Below are 17,444 nucleotides of genomic sequence, written 5' to 3'. Positions count from 1 at the left end.
GCCTGACCAGCACCAAAGCATTTCAATAGATCCTTGATTATGAAGAAGTGCCCTGTGATGTCACAAGTACAAAGTTGGTCAGAAGACGTCTAAAATTTAAAATCACCCTTACGAAAAAATTACTGCAGTTTTTCTGAAGTAATTACTGCAGTTTTTCTGAAGTATTACTGCAGTATTACTGCACATTTACTGCAGTTTTACTGCATTTGTACTTCACTGTACTGCAGTTTTACTGCAGTTATTTTTGTACGGAAGTACAAATGCAATAAAGCTGCAGTACATTGAAGTACAATTGTAGGTTTGCAATATAAAAAAAAAGTCCAGTAAATGTGCAGTAATACTGCAGTACAGTGAAGTACAAATGCAGTAGGCATTGTGGACACAGCTGGGTGGGACACATACGGTGACTTAATGACATACTGGTATACATTTAAAAAAGGGCTAATATGCAGTTAGCTTTTGAGACAACATTAAAGAATATTTTACACAACAAAAGAACATTAAACACAATGGGCCGTAAATATACAAATTCACAGATTTAACTGCGTGATGTATAAATTCCTATAAAAATAAGTGGATTGTTCATTTCAATGAATGTTTCCCACTGGCCATTTTATTGTCTCTTATTTAATACACAGTCCCTATGTTTTCCATAAATGTTAGATATTAATGAATAACGAAAGCAGGACACTTGTTTCTTGAATATTGAATTTGGTGGTATTGACAAAATTAAGCACTATTTGTAATGATTTGTAACAATTCAATTAGTGTTACGGTAATGCGGTGGGGGGAGGGCAGAATAATGACTAGGCATAGATTCCAGACAGACTCGCATAAACCGTATAACGAATGCAAGAAGCCTGCTTCCCACAGCACAGGGGCTGAACGTGGCCACGTAGTGATAGGCGTTTGCAATGCATACATTATCTTATGGAAAGCGCAGACTGCATTGATACGCAGCGTTTTCCATTTCGGAATTAAAGTCCCAAAAGGGCGTGGTTGCAGAGGGCAATCCATTCCTGTGACATCTCACTATTTCACGGCTAGCACGATTTAACCGTATAGAGGCGAAGCTACTCTTGGTACAGTAGATGCAAACATCAGGGACTATATTACCAGGAGTCTCATGAAAAGCAGCATGAATCTCCCCGTCAACATCTCCAGCGCTCAAACATATAATATCGCTGATCAACAAATGGAAAAATAGGCCAGATGTCTCTATTATGGGCCTACAGAAACTGCTGTAATCCTTTTATCAGAATGCTACCACCAGGAGTAGGCATAAACATTGCTCATGGTGGACATTTATTGGGTTCTGTGGTAGACAATTTAATGATGCTCTATGGACCTTCACAAACCCCACTACGGACACTGGGGCCTTTGTACAGACACTTCCACCATCCCTAGCTATCACGCATGGAATTAGCCTCAACATATTCAAGCACCAGGAATCCCAAACTGCACTGTCAGGAAAGGTAGGCCAAATACGGCTCATGTACCTCCAGCAAGACAGCCAAGAACAGTCATCTAGTCCCTACTGGTCCTGGTGAGTCCCACAGCAATACAGCAGCCAGGTTGGCTTTTGACCTTTCAGGCCAAACAGGTCAGTCGCTTTGTTAACATGCCTCATACTCCCATCCTGAATTAACTGTAGCATTTATAATACTTGCTAGAACATAACATTGATGAATCAAAAGCAATAAAGGACTAGGTTACATATATAGACACATACAGTGGAAACATATAGACACATACACATAAGAATTTCTAAGTGTCAAGTCGTTTTAAACCATGAAACTGTTGTCTGCTCATTTTAATTATTATTAAATATTTACTAATTGGCATTGTGAACATTTCCCTGCCATATATATTAACTTCAACTATGTACTACGGTCTGGAGCAATAGATAAACACACAAAAAATTAAAAAAAAAATAAAAAATTATAAAATACGGTCTTGATGCAGTCTTCTGAGGCTAATACGAAATGATATAAAACCATGACATAAATAATCATATAAATCATATAAGCGCTTTCATTTATTTATTTTATCATGGTATATTTTGTATGGGATGTATAATGGGTTTTCGTGAAATGCATGCATGGCACACAACAAACCAGGCAACTAAAAGTGGAAACGAATGCGACAAAATAAAAAGTCCCTAAAATACACAATGTCTGGTGACGAATAGGTTGGTTGATGACTTTAGTGATGTGATTAACACACACAATGGTACTGTGGTGCTTATAATACCATTGGAAGAATCCTCAGCTCCAGCAGAGGTCACAGGGTCTGGAGGAAGGGTGTTGGCAGAGAAACCTAGCTCAGGGGTTGGGGGGCTTTCGGATTCACCTGCACAGCACAAAACCAGAGCACAACATATTGTCAAACTAATATAATTGAATGGAATTTATATTAAAATGGGAAATAAACCGCACAAATGCGGTATCCTGAAAAACAAAAAGTTTTACATAGTAGCAACCAGACTTAAAGCTTTGGACGTAAACTACATGCAGGTTTTTTTCCACCAAAGACATAACAAAGAAATCCTTTTTTTTTTATTATTTTTTTTTTTTTTATCTGCAGAGTCACTAAAACAGAGTCTTCAGTTAGAGGTGGTACCTTCTATTGGGCCAACATAGAAACGTTGTAGAATCTCAAGCTTTCAGGGCCTAAGGAGGTCTCTTCGTTCCCAAAGTCTTCTTTTAATTCTATCTGAAGAGGAGACCTCAAAGGTCTCGAAAGCTTATGCGACTCTATATCTTATGTAAGGATGGTATCGCAATTAAAATGTATAGATTTTCAATAAACAGAAGTCATAAGAAAAGCGTTCAAATAACATGGTTTTCGCTTACAAAAAAAACTGATACATTTCAGTTGTTGAATAATTCATCGTATAATATGCCACAGTAAACGTAGCAAATTTCTGCAGCGTCATGGTGTTTAACATAATTCTCAATGTCAATGCATGCAAACTTTTGGTGTAAATGTGATCTAATGCTAAAAAGGACCTGCAATGCAGGCTCGAGGAACTCACCATCTCTTCCTGAACCTGCTACAAGGGCACCTCCCCAGGACCATCTCTTCTGCTTCTGCTCCAGCTGATGACTGCGTTCCTGGGAGCGACGCATCATGGCCTCTAATCGCTCCTGGCCAAATTAAAAAGAAAAAAAAAAAAAGAAAAAAAGGGGAGTTGCTTTGTAGAGCCTTTGTTTAGGACGACAGAAGGATAGTAAAAAGCACTGCTTGTCAGGGATGGAGTCTTAGACCTGAGAAACCAGGAGGAGACGAGCAAACCCTTTAGAGACGAGGAGGTGGCTGGTTTTGTTCCTAGTCACCGGATGCCACTAGAGGGGATTTGGAAGGTAAATAACACAAGTTGCATCAGAGACTCCTCCATCTGATGCCTCTGGTGTGGCAGCCAATGAGCAGTTATCTTGATGAATAATGCTTTGACAGCATTAACTCATTCCAGTCTAAAGCTGCTACTGCCATCACACAAAGAACCGAGGACTGCAAGTCAGTCTGCAGCATCGATGGACATTACATGGTCACACTTGACAGATATGAACCGGCGTCCTGACAATTTTAAGACAATGCTGTGAGTTTAATCTCCGAATAATAAAATAAAAATAAACCACCCAAGACTATGATATATCAAGGAAGGATAATTTTTTTTTATTATATATATATATATATATATATATATATATATATATATATATATATATATATATATATATATATATATATATATATATATATATATATATATTTAGATTACAAGAAAAAAAAAGGGGAATTTATTCTGTTGATGATTGCTGATACTTCCAAATGCAGCATTTTTTGTTCTCAGCATTAAAAATTTAATAATTGTACTCTGAATTCCAGTAAATAATCAAGACATAACTTTAACCCTTTAATTGCACATACAGCAATATATTGCCAAGCTTACCCATCAAGTGAACCTATCAAATCACAAATGCTTTTCTTAGGATTTACAATTTATTTTTATGAGCACAGGTTTTAATTTATTAGATTTTGTCTTTGTAGAAGAGATGGAGGAGAAAAAGGTTACAAACTGATGGCTCCCCAGAGAGAAGTGCAGACTGGAGTTGCCATGACAGCATCACACACTATTGATGGTTTTTAAAAGGTTACTTTTTATTTATTTATATAAAAGCCCAGGGGACCTGCTACTAGCATTACACCAGAAACTGCTTGGCCTCCGGAGGAAAGTGTTGCTTTAAAGAGGATTTCCTGAAATCGAGACGCAATTTGGCAAAAACTGACGCAAAAACCATGACAAAGTGGAAATGCATTCTGGGAAACACGCGCTGAGGTTTTACTAATAAAAACAGAAACATCAGGTGTACGAAGTATAGAAAACGAATTAGACAGGATAGGGCCATGGGGTAAATGCAGTCTACTGTCCTTGCCCTCGTTTCATTAGTCACCCCAGTGGCCATATGAGGAATTGCAAAAACAAACATGTTTACATAAGATGTACATGAGAATGACACAGCCTACTAAATGCTGTGAAATTATTATTAGAGCCAACAAATTACGCAGTACTGCACAATTTAAATGGGGCAGTTAACACATACAACATAACAAATATACATTAATAGATACAGACACAGAGTTGAGAACCTGTGAGTTGCCATCTATCCTTATGGTACTTATATACAAAGTTCCTGGCAGGAATGGTGGGTTTTTGAGGGACCCATTCAAGAGCTAAAGGAATAGTATGGGTAATTGAGAAGGAAGGGTGAAAAGAGGGAGTAGTAGCTCTTTTGTAGACGTAATAAGGGCTAAGGGGTGTTAGGATGCAAATTAGGATATGTTAATAAAATCAACAGAAGTAGGTGAGTAAGTGCAAACAACCATCTGAAACGAGGCAGAGGGTTTGGGAAAGCTACAATCCAATGGACTGATAAAACGTCAGACTTGAGAATGAAGGGGTGATTTCCAGACCAGACAGTTGAACATATAACTAGCGGGGTTCACAACCTGGGGTCCAGGGAGGGCACTCGCCTCGGCCCCAGCCTAGAGGGGGCACACAACCGCCCGATCAGCAGCTGCAGCCTCCAGTACTGGTTGGGGAGATCACGGATCTCCTAACGGGACTCAAAGCTCTTTTTATTGCACAAAGCTGAATAATACTTATTACCCAATGAATTATATACCCTTTTATTGGCAGAAGGGTGAAGGGGTGGGATGACACTGTCGGGATTTGAACCTGCAACCCTGAGCATTGAACAGGCTCTGCAATCATGGGTATTTAGCAACTGAGCTATCTCACTTAATAGAAGATTCAGTCGGTGGGATTGCTTCCCTCATGGTATACACATAAAGTGGGTCTTACTAATAATTATATGAGTTCCACTTTAATATAAAGTTACAAGTTTTGTGTATAAAGTGTTTGGAAGTAGTACTAGTGTTAAGTGATAAGATGTGTGAGAAGGGATAGTTTTTCAGGCAAGACTGAAGGTTCTCTCCAGTCTTGAGGTCCTACGAATCTGGGAGCCACGACTACGTCCACTGTGCAGGTTACAGCCATCAGATGGACTTACCAATGGACCTAAATTCCTAACATTTCTAAACGTAGTCCTTTGTATGAGATGACTTATTGTTGTCTACCTAAATGAGTTGGATTTAAACAATTTGAGAAACCAAAGAATTCTCACATGTAAGGTAATAATCAGCAAAGGAGGCAACATAAAACGGTTTCGTTCACCACATTTAAATGCGTTTACAGATCTGTACTACCACAATCATTACACTGATTTCATACAGCGTAGAACAGAATACATAAACTTTGATGTCTACCCTTTTCATGCAAAATTAATTATAATAGAAAATAGCAAGACGGTTACAACCCAACATGAAAAAAAATCTCTAAAAAGCATGTCGTGGCATAGATGCATCCGCAGTGATGCTCAAAACAGAGAAGAAGCTAAAACACCAGACATCGTAGACAACCAGTATGATACACAGTGACAAAAGGCATCCGAAAATCCCTCACTGAACATTATAAAATAAATGTGCATTATTATTATTATTATATACTTTTCTTCACCTTTCATTTCTCTATAGTTGGTAGGAAGAGCTACTTTCCAGCAGAAAAGTTTATCTAAATTATGTAGCAACATAACACCTCTAAGACTGACACCTCATCTTTATGGTCAATTCTGTCAGTGACCAAAGAACTTCCAGTTCTCCATGATACTAGAAGCAAAGACAAGGGATTATCTGCTTATAAGCCATGCAGCAGTAACAGAAATGGGAAGTACACTATGTTATCCCCCCCCCAAAAAAAAATAGAATTTACATTTGATATACCTTTACCTCAAAAATATGGTTTTCTTTGGGGAACAGCACATTAATAACACATAAGCATATATAAAAACACACCGAAAAAAAGCCAATAATTTTATATAATTACTTCAAGATCTCATATGATTGTGGTTGTACCAAAAAATAAATGTAACACAAATATAGTGCTTTCTGTCTTGTAAATCAGATTAAAAAAAGTAAATTGCGCAACATAAACATCAATGCTACCATCCAATCCTATTTAATGAAAAATGGCAAGAATGCTCTACAAAGCCAACATGTGGTCTACAGATGACACCGGAGATCCGTTATGTTGGATTATTTTGTACGATTGTGAGCTTGTGAGCCGTGGGGTGTTTTCATTGACCTGGGAGCTTGCAGAGAGCTGAACATATCACCATTGTGATATTGCCAAGGGCCTGCTCAGCTCCTTGATGGAGAAGTTCACTAGGGTTGGCCCTTAATAATACTGTACACAGTTATTTTGGGGAATTGAAATGTTCCGTCCTATCTGCCACCTCTCAGTTTAGAGAATACATCCCCTTGGTGGGGACCAGGATTGTGCACACGTAGCAAAGCGAAGAAGGTCAACAGTATAGACATGAACTAATTTTTCAAGACACATGATTACTGTAACTATAACCATTCTTTGTAGGTAAGCGAAGCAATGATCATTGCACTTTGCAAGACACTGATAAATCAAGCAAAACCCATCTTACTTCTTCCTCCTTGATCTTGATCTTCCTCTTTTCCTCCACAGCTGCTCTTTTTTGATCCTCTCTCAGCCTCTGCTCTTCCAGCTTCTTGAACCGCTCTTCAATTTGTTTTTCATACTGTAGCTTAGATCTTCTCTCCTTTTCCAGCATCTGCTGCTCTCTGGCAGCTTGGAGAAAAACAACAAGTTTCTGGGCTTGTTTGGTGGTTGCAGATTAGTGTTTAATAATGCATCTACTACCTATCCTTTTAACTTCATCCCACCCATTTTTTTTTGAAAACACAAAGGTAGAATGCACTTATATGATCTTTCCAACACAGGCACCTATTTATTTGGCTGCCTTATATTGGGGAGAGTTGAAAATAATGCACTATAACAAGAGTAAAATAGAAGGTTTTAAATATTTCGATAGTATTTGTCAGTCAAAAGGGAAAATAAAGGAAAAGGTGACATGACCACAAGGTTACCTAGATATTTCAAATGGGAAACATATTCATGCCAAAGAGGAGAATACATGTGGGCTGAAAAAGGTTAATGGTTGGAATTTATCCACAACAGTAGAAATCAAAGCATTTTTTTTTGTCAAAAGCATGAAATATTTTAGCTTACCTAAATACTTCTCTCTTTCTTCCCTCCTTTCTTTTGCCAACCTTTGCCTTTCATCTGTTTTGAAAAAGGTGTCCATAGCTTAAGGGGAAAAAAATGCATATTAGATCACATAAAAAAACAAAACAAAACACAAAACAAAAAAACACCTTAAAAGAATGTGTTAAAACAAGAAATCAATTAACTTGTTAAAGGCTACAGGTTGATATCTTTAAGAGATGGTTAAATGTTTAACAAGGGTTTACCGTGATCTAAAGACCCATGTAAAATATTTTACAACTAATTTTATTATAGAGGGGAAAAAACCAAAACACCATAATTTACTGGAACAATTGCTGAAGGAAGTTCAAAATTTGGTATTTGAAGCACCAGCAACTGAGCATCTGCCCACCATTACTTGTCCAAAGGGAGCACCACCAAACACAACCTCATATTTCTCCTGCTTTCTAAACGACCATTGTAGGTCAGCTTCATAGACCTTTCTATCCAGGTGGTAAACTTGTGTCTGTAAAATGCTCTTATTAAAAAAATATTAAAAAAAAAAAAAGTTACTTAAACCAACTCAATTAAACCTGAAGTACTGAAATGTGAGGGTATGCGAACTGTTACCAGGTATTTAACCAGCTTAACTCTGAAACTCAACTCAAATCGCTCTTTTGTAATATTCCAAACACAGACACTGTTTTTACATTGCTTCTGCTTATTACTGTACATTTAATATGCTATACATTGCATTTGTAGGCCAAGCTTATTACTTACGACTCGATATTGGACTTTACTAACTTTATCGTGGCGTATTGCTCAATATGTCAATAACACCTCAATGGACTGTAACTGGCCCATTTACAGTACAGATGTTGTTGCAAGGTCGGCACACACCTCCATAGCTTTCCATACTTAAGATGAGGTTTAAATATGATTGCGTGTTCCTGTATAAAATACCTTTTAAGTCTAGTCACGCATGGTACAGTTATAGCCTATGGGGTGGGGTGCCTATAGCGCTGTGACATGAGGTTTGAGATATAAAATGGAACTCTGTCCAATATGAACAAAACAGTGGTCTAGGCTAAATAAGTACATACAGGTTCCTGCTCCCCCTGGGTGGGAAAATAGAGTTTTTTAAAAGTGTGTGTGTGTGTGGGGGGGGCAAATACTCTAGCTATGCCCCTGGAAACATCCAAAAGCTAAAAACCTTAGAAAGGCTGAGTAAAAATATTCAGGCTTGATTTAACAAAATCCATTTTTCATTACAAAGTTTATTGATCCCAAAATTGATTACCACATTCAATAAAATAAGACTTTGTAAGCTAGATGAGCAACGTAGAACAAAAAAAGAAAAACCATCCAGAAAATTACAAATACAAACTTTAAGATTAGGGTCAGTATTTGTTCTGGTATTCTATTTTTTAGTTAACTATCTCAATGAGATATTTCACGTTCCAAGCATTGGAGACATCTGCAATTAAATAGAGAATTAAAAAAAAAAAAAAAAAAAAAAAAGTGTCCTCACATTCACCCCAGTTAAATTAAATAAATACGCTTGAAATAAGCCTTGGAAAGAAGGTTTAAAGTTCTGAAAAGTTCTGCAAGTTCTGTCCCAGATATGGTGAGAATTCTAAGCAGGGAATTCTTATTCCTTGTGCATCCTTAGGCAGCACCAACAACAGACAGCAGCCATTCAGTCCAAAAGTAGGACAAGCATCTCAATCCTTTTCCACATCAAAGCGGATGCGACAGATTGTTGACATGCTAAATATCAAGTGAATCGGTCCTTATTCCAAACAGGGTATGGCACCAAAACATACTCAGGGCAGAAGTTCTTTACAACATTACATAAGATCTTTTTAGAGCTCATTGTTATTTTTGGGGGTGTGAACAGAATGGGGGCTGGAAAAGCCCTATGTAACTGCATAAGAGATTTAGATGATCAAGAATTCATTTTAGGTCTACACAACAGTGTGATACATGAATACCCAGCAAGCATTCCTAGACAAGAGGGCCATTGAGGAGGAAAGAGATACAGAGGGATGTAGGTCCACAAGAGAGCCATCCTAAAGACAAGTATGATACTGACTTGATTAATGTTGACATAAAAAAAATTACTCGAAAACGACTTGTCCTTCAAGGCTGCTGAAACTGCGAACTATAATAATCCCTTCACTACACCTAGTGATGAAGTCATCTTGGGAGTATCCCATTTTATAAAATATCTTCTCTACAGAATTGGCATAGACGGTATTTCTAAGATGGAGTTTGGCCAAAACAGGTTCAATGCTTGTGGTGGACTCTATGTAGGCAGCATTCTGAAAAGATACATAGCAGCGAATTTCTGAAGACAGCTAACATGGGCTTGGCAAACTAAACAACGGCCAAGACCAACAAATGCTGCACAGAAATGTAGGGTCATTTGCCACGTATGTGTAAGAACAGTAATGCACTACACAAAAACAAAATTAACGTCCAACAACTAAGCAGTCAATGGTTTGTGCGTCAATTAGCCCAATTATTTTGGTCCTATCTGGTTTTAAAGTTTGCCACAAGGAATCTTCATAAAGGATTATATCATATATACATATATATATATATTATATTATATATACACACATACACTTTAACCTGCAACCATCATTACAAAGGTTATGCTAGAATTTAATTAATAATAATAACGATGACTAGTATTTTAATTATTTGCCTCATGCTTATATTATGATCCACATCTTAATGAACAATATTTATGATCTTGTTTAAAAGTTTAGGACATTTCAGCTAGCAAACATTTACAAAACCCATCAGTGGACTCCTAGCATTATAAAAGAGCACTGAATAATCTCACACCCAGCCACCCACACAACCCATCACCGCACAACAACACTTCTCACAGCTCATTACCCTGGGTGGGATTCGCCAATATAAAAACCTCTGAAAAAGTACATTCACCCAAACTATAAACCATTCTGTTTATTTATTATGTATTGTCTCCTTAATAAACAGTTCTAAGGAACACATAGAAAGAAAGACTTGACTGGCTCGGGGGTGTATTTCGATGATGATATTGTGTATCATCATCAAATGCGTAATGGAATTCAACACACACACACACAGTACAGGGTTGACCGGCCATTTAAAAAGGTGCGCCATTTTCTGTGATATTGTATTTGTTGTTATAGAAAAGGCTTTATCAAAGAATGCTGCTACAAGGGAAGCAAATATGATTTTTACAATAAAGCTGTATATTTATTTGTCCAACACAAATGGGGCACCTTTTGGGGCGAGGGTTGTGTACTCCTATGAGAAAGAACTTCCATGCAGACAAGCAGGTTCCCGTACAGATATTAGTTACATTTAAGGGCCTATCTACATGCACAACATAGGGAAATTAGAAATGAGTTGCCAAAATATTACCAAATGCGCAAAATTCTGCCTTAAAGAGCTCAAGCACCCACCTCTGGCGGACTCCTGGTTGGGCTACAATATATACAATGGGGTTTATTCACTATTCGCTAGGTCAACACTGGCAAGTTTCTAAAGCAAGAAAAGTTGAGATGACCCTGAATAATGCATATTTTAATGGGTAAGGAGAACGAAGATACATTATACATGGCCTGCCTAGCTCTTCCTGCAGATGCTCACTAGGGTTAGTTGTTCATAAAGTATAGCGAAGAAAAAGAATTGACCTCTTCACTAAACAAGAAGAAAAAATATACAGAAAGGGAGACAGAGCCCAAAAAAAAATATAAGACACTATATGGTCTTATATTGCTCAGCCCGCCATCACGCCAAACTACCCCAATATCGGCAGGTCCTACCTAGTTTTCCATGGCTTTATTGCTTACCAAGAGATAGGAGTTTTGTGAATCTTAGTCACTGGGTACGCGCTGAATTCATGCTCTGTTTGGGATATTATTAATTTAACAGCAACCCGGAAATCTGAATGTATATGCATTTATGCTCTGCTCTCCTTGCTGTATATTGTTTTTTTGCTGAGCATGTTTGCAGATTCTGACCAAACTGTACGGTGAAGACCCCTCCTGCCATACAGGTTCCTCATTATTGGTCTCCAGAGTAGGCTTTAAATTGCTTGAGAGTCTCATTTGGGTTAAAAAACAGTGCAGTCCCACTGATTCAGTGCCTTGGTAAATAATATAGCCATGAAACATTTGGGGTACTTTGACGTAGTGGCGGCCATATAGTGTGATGGAATCCCCAATATTTATGCCTTAGATAGGTTTCTTGAACGGGTATTCGCTAAATTCTGTTTTAAAGAAAAAACAGGTAAAATGATGCCGAGACCGCAATCTTTTTCACCAGTACAGTTTCCTAGCAAGTCCGGTACATCTAGCACCGGAGAGACAGCTTCTCTGACTCTTAACTCACACAATACGCACCCCTTAGTATGTTTACTGCTTAACTATGTTTCTGCACAAACTCATTAAGCCAACAATTACAATGGAATTTTCTTAACTAGCCGACTTGCTGCCTTGTTATTTTATATCTCCCCCTCACCAGATCGCCTCCTGCGCAGACACCGCCACATACATCCCGGACAGGTCTGCACTCGCTTACCCCGGCAGCTCCACAAGACAAAGTGTTTTCCTACAAGTAGCATGCAACCAGTCTTCATTTAAATGCCGAAAATCACACATTTACAAAAGAAATCACACAATGCGACCCAATCTGTACAAAGGCTGCGCTTAGTATATGCTTACCCTTAAGTGTAATTTAGTCTTAAAAAGTCATACATTTACAGAACATTAATGTGGGGACCAAACAGAGGAAGAAGGCACAGTGTAAAGTGTACTCTTCAAATATTATTTTATTAATAAGCATTGTTATATGCGACACTCTGGATTATCAATGTGTCCATTAAAAAAAATATATATATATATATATATATATATATAAAAAAATCTGAAATTGATAAACATGGAATAATTTTATTTAATTAGGTAGATAACCATTCAGCCCATTTTAGTTTCTCTATTGCTTCTGCTTTAAAGACGCAAATCTTAATCAGTTCTTGGTCTTCTCCTAGAAGCCATATGCCCATCCCATTCATGCTTAAAACTCCCTTACGACATTAACCTCTACCACCTCTGCCTGGAGGCAGTCCCACTTATCTACCGCCCTCTAATTAAAGAAAGAAAGCATTAAAAAGACAGGAATTGGAGCCGTCCATATCATTCTAGAACAAGTAAACACGGAAAAGGTTACAAAAAGCAAATAATGTACCGTACACATATTTAGAGAAGACTATCCCATAGATTCCTCAATCTGCAAAAAAACATTTTGCAATAACAAGGTTCTATCTTCTTTAAAATGTTTTGAGAAAGACATTAGAAGGGGGAAGCTGAAAGCTCACCTCACGCAGTGATGTTTTCCTATCGGCAGCACAAAAGGAATTTGAAAAAGTCGATGAAAAGGAGGAGGCTTGACAATTAAGCTCCACAGCTACTGGCGCTGCATGCCCTAACCCATCTTTCACCGTCGCCCTGGAAACCAGAACCTCACGCAAATATACTCGCGGTGTGCCAGGCTGTTAAAGGAGCAGCACCCATATCACCATCCATATCCAACCAAACCCAACTCCAATAAAACGTCCGCGTGTCCTCCTTACTTTTACAAGGTAGAACCTTGACTAGCGACTCATCACAAAGTTTCTCCATGCTCCTCCTAATTTTCTTATGTGGGAAAGGTACGTACCTGGGAACTCTCAGGTCCCAATCCCAGGGTCATGCAGTCTGGGATTGCAGTGACTCCTTCCTATTCTATACTGCTGTGATCATATACAAGACCCAAAATTACTGCTTTTGCTCCCAGTAGGCCATGGTTCATATGCCTGCTTGAATGCAGGTCACTAATTTAAGTGTATCTTTAATAACAAGTCAGTTTCCATGAGGACTATTTCAGAGCCATTTGGTTAACATACAGAATATGGACATCAGGCTATTAGAGAGTTAATATTTCAAGGGTCTCAAGGTCATCTCATTTAGAAAGTTCCCAGCTATGGAAATGTGCCATCATTCTTCATTCCAGTGATGTCACAATCAACGTGTCCCTTGTCTATCAGTCCCATGGCTACTACTGGTCAATCTAATGGACATTCCAGCCATTATTATGCTATTGCAAAAAAAGTGTACATTTTCTATACATAATGTGCTGATCTTAAAATTACCCCCCCCATGCAAATCCATGGAGGGTTTCTTTAGAATTTCCCTGTGCGTTTGCTTTTTACACATCCCCTCCTGCTTGCCAACATACATTCAAGGCATACTCACGGCCAGCCAGCTCCAGGGCCGATATGCTTTCTTCGTTGCCGGAGCTGTACGGGCCACCGGAGTTTAAAACAGCACATCTTTACATACAGTAGTGATCGTGCATAGACCCAGCAAACATAAAACGTGTGCCTTAAAAATCAATGACCTCACCTTTAGAAGGCCAAGGTTGGATTAAGAGATTATTCTGTAAAGCAGGATTGGCAACAGGTATCACTTCTTTGCTCCTAAGAAAAGTGCTACCAGAGAAGAGTACGACAGTCTTCTTGGGCGATAACTAATAAATAAGATAAACCGTTCCTTAAAGCTGTATGCCTTGAGAGGGACTGAGTGCATTGCTTCTTATAAGTGTCCATAGAGATTTTAAAACTAGTTAATAAATACCGGTATGTTTTATTCCCAAATATTATATTATGACGTATCTGCCATGGAGGACAATATTTTTTTTTAAAGATTGATTTTTTTATTTTTTCAATAAGCGACAGCTCCTCTTTATATTCAAATGTAACCAGCCTTCTCCCTTACTGCTGAAGCCTAAGAGGACAATAATTCTATCCTGTAGCGGTGTCTGGTTCTCTGTACCGCTGCCAGGCAGCAGAAGAATAGAGGGTGGTTGCAATACATCTAGTAGCATTTGAGACATTAAAACAGATCACAAGTTACCTGGGAAGAACAGAGCTAAAAAATAAATCCCTTAATCCAGTCCTTTCAGCAGCCCTTAGGAGAGCATGTGGTTATGCACAGTATGAAATAATTTCCAAGATCACTGGAAAACAAGAACAAGCCTAGTAACTTTCAGGATTACGTAACAATTACGTAACTTAAAATATGGCAAACAATAAGAAAAGGCAACGCATTTGTTAAGAAGCTAAAAGGCTATGTTTATCTTAACCTTCTCTGTTGGCCAAACATCTTTCACAGAGATTAACAAAAACATTTCAAGAATTGTGAACAAGATTGGAGATTTTAGAGAAACATCTTAACATCTCGCCTGATAACTGCAGTACATATTATAATAATATATAAATAAAAAGTCCATAAAACTACACATTTCACTATATTCATGGGATATAGTGATATTCCTGCTTGAGCACAGGTGTGCTCGTCTGTTATAGTCATTTCCTCAACACTAGGGTTCACACTGAAACTCCGTAAGAACCCGATCTGTTGGGAGTTTGGTAAATGACAGAGCCATGACACAGTGAAATATTTCTACTCCAGCCCAAAGGTTTATAATTCCAAATCACTTTTTTTATGTGTTTACGGAGTAAAATTCATAAAAAGTGATACCATATAATTATACCAGCAGATTCATAGCAGAACCAACGCTCAGAAGGCTGAGTGAGCCTGCCTTTACAACTCAGCTTTACTAGTTTACAACAGCCAGGGGTTATCAACATATGCTTTTTGGTTCCTTAGAGAAATAATGGTTGTTAGCCATTTACAGCGAAGTTTTTAAAACATAGAATTTGACGGCAGATAAGAACAACTAAGCCCATCTAGATTGCGCTTTTTCCCTGATATAGAGACTCGGACCTTAATTAGTCCTTGATCTTGTCATGGGTGGGCAAAAGGACTGAAGGTATCACCTTGGGAGGAAAAAATAAATATCTGTACGTAGATATGTTTGTGTGACTTCAGTTGTGAATATAAAATAGCAATACATTAAAAGGTTTCAAGAAAGAAAAGTCACTGCATGAGTTGTGAGGTCAGCAAGGTCATGATGTCATAGACATGTGCACTCCTGCACAAGTTACTGCATGATATTATGAAATAGTGAGAATTTCTTCCCGGGGAGTATGAAAGAAAATCTTACATTTCCCCCCAGCTCCACTGAAGACTAAGACAGCTGCCATTCTAGTACACAGTAGGAACTGCACCTCAAACAATTATTACAGGCGCACTCATCACTTTTATGATGTCATCTAGGGTAAATCAAATTTTATTGTTTTTCAAACAGACGAGGGAGGGATACAGAAAGGAAAAAAAAGGGAGGGGGGGGGACACAGGTAGCATCACAGTAGGTTACAGGAGTGGTACCCAGCATGCCGTCGCAGAACAAAAGACGGGCCATGATGAAATGCAAGAGCAATATCACACAGAACGACATATGTAAAACTAACAAAACAGGGGACCAGGCACATGTCCCTCAAAAAGAGGGTACAGCACGAATGAATCCAAAAGCACACAGGCGAACGTTAACACAGGTCCCAGAACAGCAGAGCAGGTGGACACCATGTAGTAGTGTAACGTGTGTGAGGCAGATGGGCGAAAGTAGGAAAATGAAGGCAGCATCCGCAGGGTCGCGGAAACAAAACAAGCGGACCATGAGACAAGGACCAGGACCAGCGGGTCAAGCGCGTGAGAAAGAAGGAGCCATCTGAGCATCATGGAAACTAAAGCATCACCAGGCAGGACAAAGTGTCTACAGATGCATTACTATTATGCATATTATTATAACAAGTAAAAACAAAAAACTGATGGAGTTGGGATTATAAGTAAGGCTGCAACTAACAATTTTCATAATCGATTAGTTGGCCAATAATTTTTTCGTTTAATCGGGTAAAAAAATAATGTACATTTTTAGTTTATTCTACGCACATTGCACAGACGCCCACCGGCTGCCATAAAGGAGGATCCAGTTCCCCTGCAGCGCTGCGGGGGATCCTCCTCTCTGGCAACGTTGCGCACAGACAACTTCCGCTGCTGCTGGCCGGTACTTCCGCCGAGGCTTCTATGGTGGAGCACTGGAAGGTCATGTAACACTGGTGCTCCATCAAAGAAGCCCCGGCGGAAGTGGAGGACATTAGTGCTGAAAAACCCCTCGTCTTATTTTCGATTTTATCGATTTAACTAATCGATAATGAAATTCATCGGCAACAATTTTCATTATCGATTTTATCGATTAGTTGCTGCAGCCCTAATTATAAACTCTGCTAATCCTGGGATCTTGCTGCACTGACATTGTGTGTCTTCAGGCATGTTCAATAACTATAAAGAAACCTCCAAAGGAATGTGGTTTGGTGCATTCCAAATACCAGTTCCACCACTATATCTCCATTTAAAACAATAACACCACACTGAAGATACCAGATCTGCACATTTTGCAAACAATGTGTTTTGGAGGATAATATTGATACACATTATTACCGTATTTGCTCGATTATAAGACCACCCTGATAAGACCCCCCCCCAAAATTTGAATATTCATTTAGGAAAAGTAGAAAAAGCCTGAATATTGGTCTACCCTATAGGAAAAAAAAAATAATGGTAAATATAAATTCACATGTAAACTATTTTTTCAAATGTAATAAAAACTAGGAGAAAAACGCCACTTGTTCTACATTGTTGGATATTATTGGCACATGTAGTTATTAGATGCTCAACCAAAAAGTAATTAGATGCGAGTTTGTGATACTCAGGTATTAAACATCTCAGAACTTGGCTACGCCACCTTTAGCAGTGGTAATTGTGAAGAGACGCTTCCAATAGTTATTGTCGAGAAGGACATT

The 17,444-nt window shown here is 38.5% G+C and overlaps 1 protein-coding gene across 8 annotated transcripts in view; it reads right to left on the bottom strand.

Annotated features, from left to right (window-relative positions):
* The window catches only part of MAP7D2 (MAP7 domain containing 2), a 41,499-nt gene that overhangs the window by 14,061 nt on the left and 9,994 nt on the right, over positions 1-17,444 (bottom strand). For 4 of the 8 annotated variants that reach the window (XM_053457293.1, XM_053457296.1, XM_053457297.1 and 1 more), the window contains exons 2-5: positions 7,664-7,741; positions 7,059-7,222; positions 3,038-3,149; positions 2,254-2,352 (exon numbers count right to left, since the gene is read on the bottom strand). In XM_053457293.1, coding sequence (XP_053313268.1) covers positions 2,254-2,352; positions 3,038-3,149; positions 7,059-7,222; positions 7,664-7,741 — 453 coding nt within the window. Of the gene's footprint in view, positions 1-2,253; positions 2,353-3,037; positions 3,150-7,058; positions 7,223-7,663; positions 7,742-13,019; positions 13,130-17,444 lie in introns of those variants that run through there. The other 4 variants (XM_053457295.1, XM_053457298.1, XM_053457300.1 and 1 more) reach the window with 2 other exon arrangements.

This window comes from Spea bombifrons, chromosome 2, assembly GCF_027358695.1.
Source record: "Spea bombifrons isolate aSpeBom1 chromosome 2, aSpeBom1.2.pri, whole genome shotgun sequence".
NCBI classification, from domain to species: Eukaryota; Metazoa; Chordata; class Amphibia; order Anura; family Pelobatidae; genus Spea; species Spea bombifrons.
This window is presented reverse-complemented; position numbering and strand designations above follow the sequence as displayed.